At 42.9% G+C, this 18159-nt stretch overlaps 1 protein-coding gene across 1 annotated transcript in view; it reads left to right on the plus strand.

Annotated features, from left to right (window-relative positions):
- LOC147632744 (protein transport protein SEC31 homolog B-like) overlaps nt 1-10989 on the plus strand; it is a 52032-nt gene extending 41043 nt beyond the window's left edge. The window contains exons 19-23 of the mRNA XM_086807589.1: nt 9278-9379; nt 9479-9709; nt 9794-10109; nt 10226-10464; nt 10551-10989. Coding sequence (XP_086663715.1) covers nt 9278-9379; nt 9479-9709; nt 9794-10109; nt 10226-10464; nt 10551-10640 — 978 coding nt within the window. The 3' untranslated portion in view covers nt 10641-10989. The remainder of the gene's footprint in view (nt 1-9277; nt 9380-9478; nt 9710-9793; nt 10110-10225; nt 10465-10550) is intronic.
- Nucleotides 10990-18159: the final 7170 nt, after the last annotated feature.

The raw sequence follows: 18159 nt of genomic DNA on the forward strand, positions 1-18159 counted from the left end.
GACGGAGAGCTGAAATTCAGAAATCCACCTCGTTTGAAGCATGGAGATCCTGCATCGCAGAGGCTGAAATCTTTTATGCAAAAGGAAGAGGTGACTGTCACCTCTCGACATGCATCCTCTCCCCAAGGCACTAAGCCTGACAGATATATGTATGCCAGTGCTCATGGAGGGCACGAAAGTCACATGCATGCAAGATATGTATCTCATGGTGACAGGTCTACTTCCAGAAAAATTTTGCCTTCTGAGTTGTCTCATGGAGAGACCATGCCATATGCAGGTAAGTCACATGCATCTGAGCTTCGAGTTCGTGGAGCACATGCCACCGTGCCCCATGAAGCTTCTATGACGGCCCATGAAGCCCATGCAGACAGGGCTACCCCGTTGGATAAGGGGAAAAGAAAAAGAGAAGACCATGAGCCTCATGCCAGGAAGCTCAAGGAGTTCAAAGCAGGTGATAAATCTGTCAAATTTGATGTCTTTCATGGTGAACATGATGCTTCTAAGGTGTTAGCGTTTGTGGCACAGTTCGACATTGCTTTTAGCGATGAGGACTTTACAGAAAAGTCAAAGGTGCGCCATGCTAGCATGTTTTTGAAAGGGACTGCTGCCCATTGGTGGATCACTGAAAAGATCACCAAGGATCCCATCTCTACTTGGAAGGAATTCAAAGATAGATTTTATGCTCAGTTCTTGCCACCCAATGCAGAGCAAACTCTCACTCAAAAGTGGGACAGGCTGGAACAAAAAGACAATGAGAGTGTGCAACAGCATGTTAACAAATTTTGGAAAGTCTTGCTGGAAGTGACTCCCTTCATGCTAATCTCTGAGGATGAAAGAAAGAGGAAGTTTCGTTCTGGATTGCAACCTGCATATAGATCGGGTATTGAATTGCACCCAAAACATACGTTGCAACAACTCACAGCTTCTGCTCTTGCTACGGAGCAATTGGTGCTCAAGATCAAGCAGGATCAAGGAGGTTCTAAGGGGAAGGACAAGGCTGCCCCAAATCAGCAAAAGGGTGGACAGCCACCTAAAAAGAACTTCCGGGAGCCTTACAAGTGGTAAAGCTGAAAATAACTCATCTAAAGAACAGGGCCCAAGAAAGAACAAATTTGGATTAACCTCGGAGCAAAGAGAGCAATATGCTAAGGATGGAAAATGCTTTTCTTGTGGTAGCAAAGACCACATGTTCCGACAATGCCCAGATCGCAAACCAAAGCACGAGGACAAGCACACCAAAGCAAATGTTCATGCAGTTCCTGATGTGCAAGGTAATACAGGTCATGATGCAAAAGAGCGTATGGTTTGCAAGGCTTGGGGGCAAATCAAGGATCAGTCCGCACTATTTATGTTTGATGACCGTGCAACTGACAATTTCATCTCTATGCAAATGGCAGTTGCATTGGGTATTGAGGTTGAAAACATGGGACCTCAGATTGAAGCCGAAGCTGCATTTATTGGTAAAGAGGTGCAGGTTACCCCTTTGATTGGGAAGTTGCGTATCCATATACAGGGCTATCTTGATAATGAGCATTTTCTAGGTGCTCCTCTGAATGGATGTGATGTATTGTTGGGCAAGCCGTGGCATCATAGGCTTGAGCCCCGCAAAGACTACAAGTCTAATATGATTTCCTTTATGCATAAAGGCCGCATGCATTTTATTGATGCTGGCAAAGAAGGGGATTCCATCCCACTTGTATCACACATCCAAATTAATAAAGCAATGAAAAAGAGTCTTTCAGCGTACTTGGTTTTTGTGCGTGATAGTCTTGTGCCAAATCATCAAAATATGGATGCTATGTCTAATGATAGGCTGAATTTTCTTAATGCATTCAAAGACTGTTTTGCTGACTCATTGCCTGGTGAACTACCTCCCCAAAGGCCCGAAGATCATCGCATAGATCTTGTGCCAGGTAGTTCTCCACCTAACAAACCCGCATACCGAGTGAGTGCTGCACAACAAGAAGAAATTATGAAGCAAGTCAACGAGCTTTTAGAGAAAGGTTTGGTTCAGCGCAGTTCCTCACCTTGCTGCTCTCCTGTGCTTCTTGTTCAAAAGAAGGACGGATCATTCCGTATGTGTATAGACTATAGAGCTTTGAACAAGCTTACCATCAAGAACAGATTCCCAATTCCGCGTATTGATGATATCTTGGATAAGCTTGATGGCTCAGCTTGTTTTAGCAGACTTGATTTGAAGAGTGGTTATCACCAGATCCGCGTGGTGCCACAAGATGTCCATAAGACTGCATTCAGGACAGCCTTCGGATTATATGAATTCTTGGTAATGCCTTTTGGTCTCACCAATGCTCCTGCTACTTTTAATCGTATGATGGATAGGATATTCCGACCCCATCGCAAGTTTACAGGAGTCTTCTTTGATGATATCTTGGTTTTCTCCAAGAATGAGCAGGAACACAGAACTCATTTGGTCACAGTGTTCGAAGAGTTGCGGAAGCATAAACTTTTCGTCAATGCCAAGAAAAGTGAGTTTTTCCTTTCAGAGATTCATTATTTGGGACATATTGTATCCAAGGATGGAGTTACAATGGATCCTGCAAAGATAGAGACTATTCGGAATTGGCCCGAATTGCAAAACGCACATCAAGTACGTAGTTTTCTGGGATTATGTTCGTACTACAGGCGTTTCATAAGGCATTTTGCCATGATTGCCACTCCTCTACATGATCTCACAAAGAAGAAAACTGCTTTCAAATGGACTTCAAAGGAACAGGATGCTTTCTTGCAGCTCAAGCATGCGATCATATGTGGTCCAGTATTGATTGTTCCTGACTTGCATAAGTCATTCGTGGTTGAATGTGATGCTTGTGGTGATTGCATAGGAGCTGTCCTAAATCAAGAAGGGCATGCAGTTGCATACGAGAGCCGTCGTTTGCATGATGCTGAGCTTCATATGGATATCTATGAGAAAGAGCTCTTGGCTGTAATTCACGCCTTAAAGATTTGGAAACACTATCTTCTTGGGGCTGAATTTGTAGTCAAGACAGATCATCAAAGCTTGAGATACTTTCTATCTCAAACCAAGCTTTCAGAGAAGCAGATGAGAATGGCAAATTTTCTTTCCATGTTTCATTTTCAGATTGTGCATACTCCAGGAAAGAAAAATGTGGTGGCTGATGCACTATCTAGGAGGCCTTATATTGCTGCAGTCTCAGTGGCCTCTCATGGAGATCTATCTGCTATGAGAGATTTGTATCATTTGGATGCTGATTTTTGCCATATATGGACTGATTTGATGGCTGGTCATTCACATGCCTCTTATGTTATCAACGAGGGTTATCTTATAAAGGATAATTGCCTATGTGTGGTGAAGGATTTGCGTCCAAAGGTTATGGACGAATGTCACGCTCCACCTTATGCTGGTCATCGAGGTATTATGCCTACTACTCGCATGATTCAGAGGTATTTCTTTTGGCCAAGCATGCGTAAAGACATTGAGGCTTATGTGCGTGCATGTATTACTTGCCAAAAAGTGAAATTTGATAGGCAAAAGCCTCCAGGTTTGCTTCAGCCATTGCCTATTCCCTCGCAACCTTGGGAAAGTATCACGATGGATTTTATTATGGATTTGCCTAGATCCCAGCATGGGAATGATGCTATTTGGACTATTGTGGACAGGTTTAGCAAGCAAGCTCACTTCTTGCCCGTCAAGAAAACCATCAAAGCTGATCATATGGTAAAGCTTTTTCTTGCCAATATTTTCAAGCATCATGGTATGCCTAAATCCATTGTTGGGGATAGAGATCCCAGGACTACAAGCCTATTTTGGAGGGCTTTGTTTGATAATATGGGTACTAAACTTGAGTTTTCATCAGCTTATCATCCCCAAACGGATGGCCAAAGTGAAGCTGCAAATTCAGCTGTGTTGGATTTATTGAAGTGTTATGTGGCAGATCAAAAGAGTGCATGGGAGAAGTATCTTCCACTTGTTGAGTTTGCCTACAACAATACGATCCATGCTTCCACAGGAAAGGCTCCGTTTGAGATTATTTATGGCAGAGTGGTCTTGCCACCCATCCTTCGTACAAAGGATGAGATTTTTGCAGCTGATGAATATGTTCGTGACTTGGATGTTGCCTTTGGTCAGGTGCGGACAGCCATTGCAAGATCTCAAGATAAGCATAAAATGGCTGCTGACAAGCATAGAAGGGACATGGAAGTCAAACAAGGTGATTGGGTATTGCTGAAATTTGAGAAGGCTAGGCTTCGCAAGAGGCCAGGACGAGAAGGATCATATCCTAAGCTTTCTCCTCGCTATTATGGACCCTTCAAGGTGATTCACAAAATCAATGAAGTGTCCTACAGGCTTGCTCTACCTAGTCATTGGAAGATTCACAATGCTTTTCATGTGAGTCTATTTCGGAAATATGTGGGGCCAGATCCTGATGAGCCTGTCACAGAAGATCCGCCAGAGATTGAAGAGCTTGAGGAGATCCTCCAGCCAGAACAGATTGTTTTTCACAAGGAGAGAAAGCTACCTGCAGGAAAGCTTTCCAGGAGATACCTTGTGAAGTTTAAAAATTATTTGCCTATTGATGCCAAGTGGGTAAATGAGGATTATTTTGCAGATTATCCGCAGTTGTTGCAGGCATATCTTGAGGCTTTTCAGTTGAGGTCAACTCTTTAGAAGCCCGGGGGGATGTCACCAATTGGCCGACCATTTGGTCCATTCCTAGTTTTTGCGTCTCGTTCACTTGAGGCCAGGCCGGTGTCTCATGTGAAGAGGCCAGTATTTTGCTGACATGGACGGGAGCCAGACTGGTGCCACCCGTGTGTTAGCAGGATGGTGTCGTATGGACGGGAGCCAGACCAGTGCCACCCGTGTATGACCTGGACTGTGTTCGATCCATGGGACTGTCACGCCATGGAAGAGCCAGTATTCGTGCCGTGTTTTGCCTATGGGACTGTCACACCATAGGGAAACTCGTGCCTGGAACTGTGTCTTACCTATGGGACTGTCACTCCATAGGAAGACCAGGTTTTTATGTTTTTATTTCGTGCCAGTTTTGTGCCGACAGATATTTTGTACATGTTCCATGAACGGGAGATATGTCCATGTTACTATTTGCACATGCACACATATTTTGCATGTTTGAAACTGTTTTCGCATGACATGTATTTGTGTGTTTGCCTGCTTGACGTGTTACTTACTGAGCGGGGACGCCTGCCAGTGAGTCGTGAAGTCTGCTCTGTATTCTGACGAGTTTTAGTGCATGTTAACAGGTGGTAAGTATGTTGCACATGTAGTTTTTAATATTTAATTCTAACCCCTTTGTTTTATAAGGTTAGGTGTTCACACTTATTTAAAAGTGGGCACCCCCTTTGGCCACCCACTTTGGGGCCAAGGTGGGGAGCCCCACTTTTAAGTGAGTGTGGGGGTGGGCATGGTCACCTACCCCCACTAATCCCCCACATGCATGCGTGGGTATCACTAAGGTTAACCCCACCTTTATTTTATTAAAAAGAAGGGCTCTCTTCAAGCGTGGGAGGCATCGCTTCTTGCGTTTGTCCATCACCCATCGCCTCCTTCTTACGTAGACAACCGGCGACCAGCACTCCGGCTCCTCTCAGGCTGCGCATGCCACCTCCAGTGGGCTGTGTTTCTGCATACGGCCAGCAGGCAGTGTTCATCAGCAGCAACAGGCGGCCTTTCTCCTTAGACTGCGCTCCGTCCCCCATACAGGTTGTGCAGGCTACGCTGCTGCTCTTCACAGGTGGCTGAGTGCTCTTTGCTGCTGGCTGCGCCTGCTTCTACAGGTGGCTGAGAGTTATCACAGGCAGCTGTTTACTCCACGCTGCACTCTCCCAGGCGGCTGGCTGTACTGTACACCTGGCGGCTGCTTCACCATCCATACAAGAGGCTGCCATCTCTCCCTTTACCACTGCACGCAATCTGTCCCCAGGCGGCTGGCAGCATCAGCACTACAGGCGGCTGCCATCTTTCTCTGCACTGCTGCGCATACACCCTTCAAGGCGGCTGCTGTGTACCTGCTTACAACGTACAACCTCTGGCGGCTCAAGTTGCGCCTACCCACAGCAGGCGGCTGTGCCCTTTGTGGTGGAACTTGTCTGGTGATTCTACACGAGGCAACTATTACTTCAACAAGGGTGGTTTCATCCTCGGCGAACCACAAGTATTGGTTTCCTATCAACCATCTAAAAGTAAGTGAATTTCAGATTTGAGTAAAGTATTATATGTTTAAATCTGATAAAAGATTCATCCTGCTCGGCCAACACCCGTTCGGTGCCGGGTTGTCCAAGCTGTATTGGCAAACCTCGGTCCAAAGGTGTTGAGATCGGGAGAGCCAGGCGTTAGTATGAGAGCGCCTGTTTGTGCGTGGTCTCGGAACACCAGTGAGGCGCTCTCTGCGGAGTCCAGTGAAAGCACAGGACCGTAGCGATTGGACCACACTAGTGGTCGTTCTGCTTCGAGCTTCTACATCGAAATTCGAGCCTACTTGTTTGGTACTGTTTTCATATGTACATGGACATTATCTGGTTCTCAGAACCCATGGAGCATTGTATTCTTTAAATACTCCCAATAAATATATCATATATTGAGGGGGGGGTCGGCCCGTTCCGGCCCCAGCGCTGGTGTCCATCTTTCCATTTCTGTTCATTTAAATTTCAAGTTGTTTTAAGTTGTCCATTTCATATTTGTGGTTTTAAAGTTGTGCTATTAAGCGTGTGGGTGTCCAACGGAGTCTTTCCCACTTGACGGGATCGGTTTCACCCAATCTTGGAAGCATTGGTCAGAGGAGGATGAGAAGGGTTTAGAGGCAGAGAAGCATGCCAGTTTACTGCCTACGCCGATAGCTACTTTGGGCGAAGTAGGGAATAGTGGCTCCAACGACTTTCTAGATTATGATGATTTGGGCTCAGACGATGTGCATCTCTCGCAAGTTTGAGTCTACTCATGAGTTCCAAACTTGGCTTACTTTCTATTCTTAATTCAACAATAAATTGACTTCATCTTGAGGTGTGCTTTATGCAAATTTGAGAAACTCTCGCTGTTGAGTTTGTAATTACTAGTTTTTGGTTCTATAGTTTAATTTATCAAGTATATGTGCCGTTTCCATTTCCCGCGGTTGCCGTTTTCGAGGGGGGTGCCGTTTTTGTTTCCGTTTCTCGTTTCTGGTGACTATGGTATAAGGAGCTAGTGGGCCTTGGGCCGAAGGGGCGGTTGTGTGCCGAGCTTAGGTGTCCTGTCCATGGTGTCTCTGTCCCCTTAGACGTTGCATAGGTTGATTATCCATTGGAGTCACCTGGGGCGTCCAAAAAAGTCTGGTGGATGCCTGGGTGGTATCCTGCAGATCCTGTCTCTATCTGTAGCCTCAATAAGGCCGAGAGAGAGAGAGAGAGAGAGAGAGAGAGAGAGATTTTCACTTCTATGAAAGGTCCAAAGGGTGACCAAAAGTAATACATGTGATCTATGGGTAACTGAGACTGAGAAAGAAAGAAAGAAAGATGTTATTAACGTTTACGAAAGACCCATAGGGTCTATGGGACACAAAAAGCTGTTACAAGTGATTCAGGTGTAAACTGCATGTCAAGACAATATGAAATAAGTACAAGACTAGCTGCTGAAAGGATAGACAGGGTCTGTTGGCAATCACATGTAAGTGAGAGGGAGAGAGAGCTCAAGTGAGAGAGAGCGATCGCACAACTTGAATGGTACTCATTGTAAGAATGAAAGACCCAAGGCCTTATCTTTGACCCTTAGATAGAGGTGGTTCACACCTAATGTGTTCACACCAAAGAACCTAGACACACCCTACACCACTGAGGCTCAGATAATTCCAACACCCCCCTCGGAGCGAACGTGGTGAGACTCGAACGCGAAAGAAGCAACCAACCTCCAACTCCATCACATCACTAATAGAGACAACCTAGCCATGCACACGTTTTGTGCCATAACTGGGATAAGAATACATCTTTGCCTTTTATAGCATCAAGGCTTTACAACAACTCCAAAAGACATCCAAAATATTTAGATTTTGGGGGACAACCCGGGCAGAGAACCCTAGACTGGCATCGAGGGGGAATTCTTTCCCAAGTTTCTAATCTATTTTCTATTTTATGTATGGGTGAAGACCCTTTTACGGTGTCGACGTTTCCATGCTAAAGAGACCTGAGGTCCAAGCATGATTTCCAAGGTAGATGTGTTCAATGAAGCAGTAATAATCGGTGATGCACATCTCATTGATGAAGGAGTTACTAAGGCTAAACACATATGCAATGAAACAAGCATCAAAGTGGTTTTCTGAGCAACAAAAGCCAAATAGCTTTCTTGCCCTTGCTTTATATCATGGTTGGGCACATGAAATATATCCATGGTCAAAGGCCTCGATCCCATCTTGATTGAAGGCTTAGTGATGATAATGCATACGACAATATTGCTTTGGTATGCCTTCATGGAAAACCTTTTCTTGATGATAAAAAGCTGATTATTGCATGAAAGACCTCAAAAAACGTTGAATACTCAAGTTTTAGCCTAAAAACATCAACTTTATGCTTTTCCTAAGCTTGTTGGCCAAGTTACAAGTAGGTGCCTCTTTTTGTCCACATGTCCATGCCCAAAATATCATGTCCTTCCCGGGGAAAAAAATATCATATGTCCAGCCCGTCTTTAATAATTTGGGAACACACCGACTTTGATGCATAAAATCCCATGCTACTCCTGCTGTGTGGCCATCTTTCAGGTCAAACTTTGCTGATAGATGGTTCAGCTTTCTTTTGTGGAAAATCCCTGTTCACACCTTGGCTTTGCTCAGTGTGTGAAACATTGGTCAAGAATGGTGAAGAGACCAAGTGGTGACAATCACCATATCCTAGAGAATAATAAGGCCAGCATGGGTAGAGGAGCCCATGGGGCTATTATTACCCTTCTGTATTGTAGTTAGTTTGGGCTTCCATTTTATTAAGATTTTCTTCAATCTACCGCCTTGCAGACCCTTCCATTTGGTGGAGTGGGTCAATATAATGGGGATGCCCTAATGTTTTCCCTTGATTTAGCCAGTAAAATTAAGACGGGGGGGGATTATTATTATTATTATTATTATTATTATTTGGAGGAGAGACAAACAAATGGTGAAGAAAGAGTCTGGGTGGAATTGAATTTGATAGGGAAAAAAAATGAAATAAAAAATAGAAAATCCATTTGGGAAATTCGATGAGAGAGAGAGAGAGAGAGAGAGAGAGAGAGAGAGAGGTGGATGCAGATAACGTTAATGGTCGTTTCTCAAACTGAATTTAGGGAAATACATACGCTGCTTATGTGCCTCCTCCACAAGAGACTTTGTACTCTCAGCCAGGGATGTTTTACCCCACTCCGCCTCCTGTGCCAGATTGGTCACAGGTAATACCAGTAGGCAGTAGTATCAGCTTATAGTTAAGGAGTTTGTGCCCTGTAAATGGTCTAATTTCTGTCAAAAATCCTGTTACATGCCTATTGCAGCCACCTCCAAGTCTGCGTCAAGCTCCGTTTGTTCCTCCACCTGTTAAGTCTTTTACTCCTGTCGATCCTCCAAGCACAGGAAATTCCATGGCGCTTCCAAATCTATTTCCAAGCAGGGGGACTGCCATGGCACCTTCAAATCAATTCTCAAGTACAGGGAATGCCATGGCACCTCCAAATCAATTCTCGAGCATGGGGAACGCCATGGCACCTCCAAGTCAATTCTCTGTGGTGAGAACTGGGTTTGTATAAATAGCTTGAAGACTTTTGTGTTTTGTAAGTTTTTATTATTCTGATGTGGCTTACATTGTTCAGGGTCCAGGAGACTGGACTAGCAATGCTTACGGTTTCCCGAGACCTTATCAACCTGCAACTACTAGTAGTCAGGCAACCCCAAACAGGATGTTTACAGGACCAGCAAGTCCATCTATTGCATCTACACCTACCCCACATGGTTTTATGCCTGTATCTGCTCCAAGAGCTCCTTTGACTCAACAGCAACCGGGCATGTTGACTCCTGCAATGCAACCGCAAAGTCCAAGCAGATTGAGTCCACCCACAGCACAGCCAGTACCTGCTACGGCTGCACCTCCAGTAACCATTCAAACAGTCGAGACAGCAGATGTGCCAGGTATTCTTAGCGATCTTTCCCGACATTATTGCTTCAGTGTTGAGGTAATTTTTCTCAAGGCTGCATCTCTTACGTTCATGAGGAGATAATTGTCTTGTTTTGTTATGGCATTGCAGCTGATTTAAAGCCTGTTGTTGCAACTCTCTCAAGGCTTTACAATGAGACGGCAGATGCTCTTGGTGGAGCTAGAGCTAACCCTGTAAAGAAGCGAGAAATAGATGATAATTCTAGAAAGCTTGGTGGCTTGTTTGCACGGCTGAATATGGCAGACATATCCCCCAATGCTAGAGCTAAGCTGATCCAAATCTGCCAGTGTCTTGATGCAGGGGACTATACGACTGCCATGCAACTACAGGTCTCTCTCTCACTCTCTCTCTTTTGCATGTAACTGTATGATGCCCTCATATGAGTTTAGCTCACCTTTTTGAACAACCTACTCAGGTGAGCTTGACGACAAGTGACTGGGACGAGTGTGGTTTGTGGCTTAGTCCCATCAAGAGGATGATCAAGACAAGGCAGGCTCTAAGATAGGATAGGCATGCATAATTTTGACTACTTAACCTGTCTTGTCTTGACCATATCAGTTTGTTGATCTCTTTGAAAGTTGCGAGGGAAGAGTGTAGGGTCTTCTGGTCTCTGAAATGGCATTTGTAGTGGCCTTTGCAGGTCAGGCCAGATAGAAGTGAATTAAAGAGTAGGCATAAGCATTCAGGCATCATTGGTGTTGTGGTCATACATGTATTTGTCAGACTACCCTGTGAGCAATTGGTTATGAGATTTATTCCCCTTACGAGGTGAGCCCTGGAACACTATCAATGGCAATTAAATCCTGCAGTCAACAGGTCCCGGTCGCTTAAATTTTTCACACGTTTCACAACAAGTCGAGTCAATGTGTAGCAAACTAGTAATATCCTGGAAGAATCGGTAAACAAACATTAAAGCGTACTTCCCCTGGCCTATTGACCCAGTTGCGTTTTGACATGGGGACTCAAACAAGGGGGGTTTGAAGGGTTAGACAAGGCTTTATATGGGCTTGAAATTGAGCCATAGTAAAAGCATATAGAACTGCCTTGCAACCCCCCACACCCCCCCCCCTCTCTCTCGTTTTCTCTCATGGCAAGGCTTGGCTTGGGCATACTATGTATATGTATCGATGTGTGTGCGTTCACACACACACACACTCTCTCTCTCTCTCTCTCTCTCTCTCTCTCTCTCGTGCGTGCGCGCTCAGAGCACTATTTAGTCCCACCATTCCCTGTGCATCATGTGTGTTGGGTGACAATCCAACTCTTCCCAAGCCCTCCATAAGGCCATTCCATCCACATGAGGGGTTTTGTGTCGGGTTGCAACACTCGTTATTGGAGGTACGATGGTATAAATGGTTTAATTCATCAAAAAGGAAAACTATTTTGGAGGAGGTTTACGCTCTAAAAACACCACCATGGAAAAAATACTAGGATCTTTCTATAAAAGCATCTAGAAATGTAGAGTTTTTCCTATAAATCTGGATGGAATAAACAGTTAAGTCCATTAAAATAAAAAGGAGAAGGTAATAACCGGTTCAAAAGACACGAACATAGTAATAAATAGTACATCCTTTAAATGAAGCATGAAGAAATATAGATCTCTCTACAAGCAAACCTAGCTTGTAGAGCCTTCCACAGGTTAACCCCATGGATGATATCCTTGATGGTCCCCTCGTACCGGGGGTAGCTCCTTAGGTTGTACTGTGAAGATGGTTCCATTTTGTATCATATGGCTCAGATTTGACACTCTGAGCACATAGCTCTGGTTTGTCTTTTTTTGTACCATGATGAGATTACATGGACACTATTGTATTACATAGACCCACTGGGTCTTTTGAAGACGTTAGTTTAACTTTTTTTCTTTCTTCAATAGGATGCTTTTGGCATATCGAAAAATGCATCCTTAACTAATTGGAAAGAAATAGAATATGGATAGTGTCTCACTTGCCCAATTTGACTTTTCAATGATTTTTTAGAATTGTAAGAGAAACTATTAGAACATTAACTCAAAACTGATGTTTGGTCTAGAGTTATATTAGAAGAATAAGCTTCCATCTAGCTTTCTATATAAGGTCTCATCCACAAGATCTCAAGTGTCTTCAACATACAACTGCAGGTTATCTTATCATAGCACTCAATGTCTTAAGCCTAACCGACACTACCACAACTCCATGTATCATCCAAACACGAGTTTTTTCAATGCCTTGTTATTCTCCATCAAAGCATAAGTTTCCTCACGTAGACATATCAATGTCTTAAGCCTTACCAACACCACCACAACTCCATGTATCCCCCAAACACATGTTTTTTCAATGCCCCTAATCGTTGTCCTTGTAACCTTGGCAAACTTAATCAACCCTATCATTGTGAGGAGTGGAAAAATCATTATACATAATGTGCCCTGTGCTAAAATTTTGACGAGGGCTAGTACATACCTAGGATTTATGGTTTGTGATTTTACAATTATTCAAATATAACGATTCTTGAGAGCTTGAGACACCTTAGAGCATGAGAGATCGATTTGGTTGCAAGTTGGTGAGAATTAATGTGTGGATATTGTAGATTATCTCTAGAGCTTGGAACAATGTGCTTCAAGAGAAAAAATGTATAATATGAGTTATAGTACTTGTATTTGTAGAACTTTCTAAAATTACTAGATAAATTATTGAATATCAAGTTCCAAGAAGAATCAAATCTTTATTGGATATTACTAATCTGTCTCTTTGCGTTTGAATATTAGGTTCCAAGAAGAATCAAATATTTATTGAATATTACTAATTGGTCTATTTGCGTTTGATGGCTAATCGAAGCATTGTAAACAGTGTTGCAATCAATGCTCCACCTTCAACACTCTACATGTGCGGGTGATGGGTTGCTTTGACCCGTAGGCGCTCTTGACAGTGCCTAGTTTAAACATTGGGGCTAGCCATAGGTGGCCGAATGTTCGTGAGACAACTTATGTAGACTTCATACCATGCCAAGTAGAATGCATGTAAGTGCGGGTTAATAGACCATACTCTAGGGTGGAAGGAGATCTTGTTGACACACCTTGTCTTCAGTGGGTTGGGGACCCGAATAGGAGCCCAAATGACCTCAAATGGGCTTGGAAGCTGTCAAGACCTACAGTTTCTTGCTTAGTCTAATATTATCCTAGTTGAGTGATATGGTATGTTTGGTCCATTTGGACCAGTTGTGGAGTGGCCATGACCAAGGCCAACAACCTGTGGTACGACCAACCCGATGTACTACATATAAATGCGTTGTGAGCAATGGGATACTGGATGTTGTAGGTTGGTCAAGTACTCAGACTAAACTTCCTATACGAGGTGACTATTTGGGTGCCTGGGTTGCTCAACCATGGCTACTCCTTATAATGGGGGACCATATAAACATGAGTTAGTCGATGCCTCGACAATACACAATAGGAGGGTGAAGCATTGCTATCCAACACCCTCCCTCAAAATCCACCCGAAGGTGAATTGCCTTTGTGATGCAATGCCTAGAGGACAAAGATGCCACTCTATCTAGTCCTTGATAAGAGCCTACATGAAGATGTTTACACAATCTTCTTTCATCGCCATCTTAACCTCCCTAAGCATGATGGGATTGCGCAAAAAGTGATAGTGAATCACAATGTGTTTTGCATCGAGTTGAGATCTATCTTCACTATTGTTAACCACTCCGTAGCCTATCTGACCTATCGTAAGGTGCTTTGCCATCTTACCCATGTGAACACTTCTGTTTTGTAAGACAATGTTAGAACATATAAACCTTATATGCTCTTAATGTCAAATAGGGAAAGTCTAGGATGGTTTGGATAGGTGTGATTGTAGGTCTCCTTCTTGCATTAGCTTCTTCTTTTTTCCACTTTTTGTGAGAAAGAACCATTGTGAAGGACAATCTCTTCTTGCCTTCATCTAGGCATTGGGAACTTTCTCGTCACCCCTTTGGCAAGGAACATCTTGGTGTTATAGCGGAGTCGGGACTCGACGAATGAGCTAGCACACCACATGGAAAGTTGTAGATAGCGGCTGTAAGAAGGAAAACCCAAGAACATATGCTTCGACAAGGCTAAGATAAGCTCTTGAAGAAGCTATTGGGATTCACCCAATTTGCCCCGTGTTGATTAGAACCATTATGAAAGACAATATCCTCTTGCCTTCATCTAGGCATTGGGAACTTTCCCGTCCTTTTGCAAGGAGCATCTTGGTGTGACAACGGAGTCAAGACGCGACGAATGAGCTAGCACACCCACATGGGAAGCTGCAGATAGCGACCGTAAGAAGGAAAACCCAACAACATATGCTTCGACAAGGCTAAGATAAGCTCTTGAACAAGCTAATTGGGATTCACCCAATTTGTCCCGTGTTGATTAGGTCGCACTCTGAAAAACATATGGTTTTGGAGACTTAGATGTGTGTATTTGATTGTGATTTGGAGTCTATTTTGCATTAGGGCATTCTATGTTCATTTATTGGTAGGACAAACTCTCATTTTTTGGTGATTTGCATGAAATTGAAGCCTAAGAGGCTTTGATTTCATTGCTTTAATCCAAGAATTAACTTAGTATTTGTGATTTTTAGGAAAGGAATCCACTCTAAAAACATGAGCATTGAACTTCATTAGGTTGAATTAGAGTGAAGTTTTATCCATACATTCATAAATTGTTCATGCATCGTTGAATTGGTAGTGTATAAGTATATAAAACTATCCAAAATCAATAAAAAATGCTTCATTAGTTGCATAACAACTCTTAATTAAGATTAGAATGTATAAGTATATAAAACTATCCAAAATCAATAATTATTCATTAGTTGCATAACAACTCTTAATTAAGATTAGGAATACTAAGCACACCCTATCAAGTCTAAAAAATCACAAAGCACCAAAAACCAAGCCAAACCAACTCTCGGGTAGGAGGTGTGAGCCCACAGTCCTGCATAAAAGACATGAATTTGGACATGTGATTTGTGAGCCATGAGCTTAGAGACGTGCCGTGAGCTTGGAAACATGAGCTGTGAGCCTGAACAGGTGAACCTACAAATATAAGCCTAGAAATAGGTATACCTAATATAGTACGGATCAATTATTACAGCCATAAAGATCCAATTATTATATTCGTGAGCTTGAACAGGTGAATTTGCAGAGTCTAGGTAGGTATACCTAATATAGTACGGACCAATTATTATAGCCATAAAGACCCATATGGACACACTTATCCATGTCCTTGGAAGATATTCTTGTCATACAATCTTGTTTGGGACATCATAGCATAGCGGAGGCTACACTCCAACCCACACACTTTGTCAATCCGTGAATGCAACCCGGTTAGCGCATAGAGGCTATCCCGAATGGGAGAAGATGAGTTAACCACACACTAATGACTTCTAGTCCTACTCAATCCTTCTTCAACACTCAAGCAATCAATCTTACATAATCAAAGCATCAAGATTAGGCTACACTTAAGCATAAAAATGCAACTTATGCAAAGAATCTAACATGCAAAGAGCTATCACACAAGCCTCAACTACACATCATTTCATGCACAAGCTTCATCACATGCACTCTACAACTCACAAATCAAAACATCATTAAGAAATCTAGATCAGCAAGTGTGTAGACCAAAATCTCATATCATTGAAAATGTAAAGAATAGAGAGTACAAGATTGAAGCAAGAATGGAGATGGAGAGCCTTGGGAGAGCACATGAGAAGGAGCTATGGAGCAAGCTCTCTCTATGAGCCTCTCAACCAAATGACCAAAAGTCCCCTCTAGCTCTCAAATGGGCCACCTTTTATACAAAAATTCTAGAACTCCCAAAAGTTCCCATGTGGGATCATTGTCAAGCCCTCTCCCACATTCATCTATAACTTGGAACTCTTTTCAAGAGCCCTAAGTGTCTTTTTTGTTGCATCCTTGTATTGATCTTCATTCGTCATGCAACACTCCCCCCTTCTTATTTTGCGCACGTCCTCGAGCGCGGTAGTAGCAAGAGCTGCAACAAAAAAACAATGGATACAAGTAAAGTCTTTTATTGAAAAAAAGAAAAGAAAAGAAAAGAAAAACCAGCAATGATAATTTCACACGTGACCATACAAGTGCAAGGCTGATTAAAGTTTTAATGAGTCCTAAAATAGGTGAGTAAAGACTAGTCAAAGTGAGACTTAAGTGATAGATAGTGCTATGCAAAGGCAAGTGTGCTTTGTACACCGCCGGTTATGACCGCAGTCTCAGTGTCCTACAAGTATGTAAGTTATTCCTAAGTGGCAAACATACTCCTAAATATGAGCAAAGGTGATTGGAACTCTTTTTTTCTTTTTTTTCTTTTTTTGATGTGTGTGTAGAAGGTGATAAAGATTAAGGTTCCATCCCAAAGAGACCCAAGCAATGGCTAAGAGACCTCCGCCAAGAGAATCTAAAGACCGCTAAGTATCTCAAGGGCGACAGACCCTTTTTCTTTCTTTTATGACATAAGGAGTACCCTTGAAGATGAGGGCATCGGTCTCGAGGGCCCATAGTGTACCCCAGAGTCCTACCAACATCCATCAAGGCGATGGATTCCTCAAAGGTCTTTTTCTAAAGCTTTTAGACATCAGTGTTCACCCCATGGAAACCAAGGCATCGGCCCCAAGGTGCTAAGACAGCCCCAGGTCCTACCAAGCATTCCACATGGCTGTAGGCACATCATGTCTCAATTTTCTTTGTATATATTTTTTTTTCGGGTATAATTTTTATAAATTTTTATTACTCCTAGCACCTAGCTCATACCTAAGAGGTAGCTACCACTAGGGATAACGAATATATCTTGAAAGCATAAGAACTTGGCATAATCCCTTGGTATATATCCTACACTGTATTTAGATAGAAATATCTTTTACTAAGTCTTCTAAGAGTTTAGAATTCACTCACCATATTTTAACAACTAATCAAAAACTTAAACCAGCCAACATTGTGTGAACATGCAAACCATACATTCGTAAGATAAGAGCACATAAAGAAATAAAGATTAAGATTTGAATACACCTGTTGTAGTGCCCTGTTGATGTTGTTCGTTTGCATTGATGCATTGCTGATTTTGTGCAGATTGCTCCTCCTTGATCTTTGTAGGCGTAGCATCTCTCTCCCCTTCCTAATTTGTGTGCACGGTAGGTGGACTATTGGGGCGGTTTTGATGCTCTTTTTTTTTTACGGAGATCTCTGTAAAATTTTTATTACCAAACAAGAAAAGAAAAGAAAAGAATAAAATTTGCCATTGGTGCCAAACACCGAATATAGCCGAGGGGAAAAACCCAATGGGAGAAAAGTGCCCTGGCTTGTCGATCTTATTATGGAGTCACTGAACTTACCCTTGCGCTGGTGGTGGATCCGTGTCCTCGTCTGCTGGAAAGATGGTATCAATTTCCTCAGGATGCAGAGACAACCCCTCACAAAAACCGACCGCTGGAGAAGGTGGTAGAGGAAGGAGTGCTTTCTCACTAAAATATGGCATTGGTTCTATGGGAAGGTTAATCAGACAGTTTCGATTTTGGAACTGCGCAATATAGGTACTCATATTTATTCAATATTGACATGTTGAGGCTTGGGGAAGGAGGGCTTGCAAGATCGGTGGTTGCAAGTCATTTAAGCTTGTATCCCTCCATTGTTGTGCTTGAACCTCCTCAGGTAATCTACGTTGATTTGGTCCTCTCTCTGGTATTCTCACATTAAGAAGATTATAGCGTTGGGGTGTAATTTCCACAATTTGCTTCAGTAAGCCTGTGCCATATCGTCTAAAGTAAGAGCGGCATATCCAACAAATATGTGAAGCTTCTCCTAATACGAGCCGTGCACACTCTTGACAATGTGAAAATGGGTGATGCTGTTGATAGAATAACGTGACAAAGTGATGCCCACAGCAATTTTCACCTAAGGGAGCATAGAAGTACTTAGAATGTGTTTGAAACGGAGGAGCACTATAACCCTCGCGATGATCAGGTCGAGTACTATCAGGGTCAATGCATGGTGGACATGTATCTCGCCAAATA

The sequence above is a fragment of the Cibotium barometz genome, chromosome 13 (genome assembly GCF_041138505.1).
Source record: "Cibotium barometz isolate CiBa-2024 chromosome 13, ASM4113850v1, whole genome shotgun sequence".
Taxonomy (NCBI): Eukaryota; Viridiplantae; Streptophyta; class Polypodiopsida; order Cyatheales; family Cibotiaceae; genus Cibotium; species Cibotium barometz.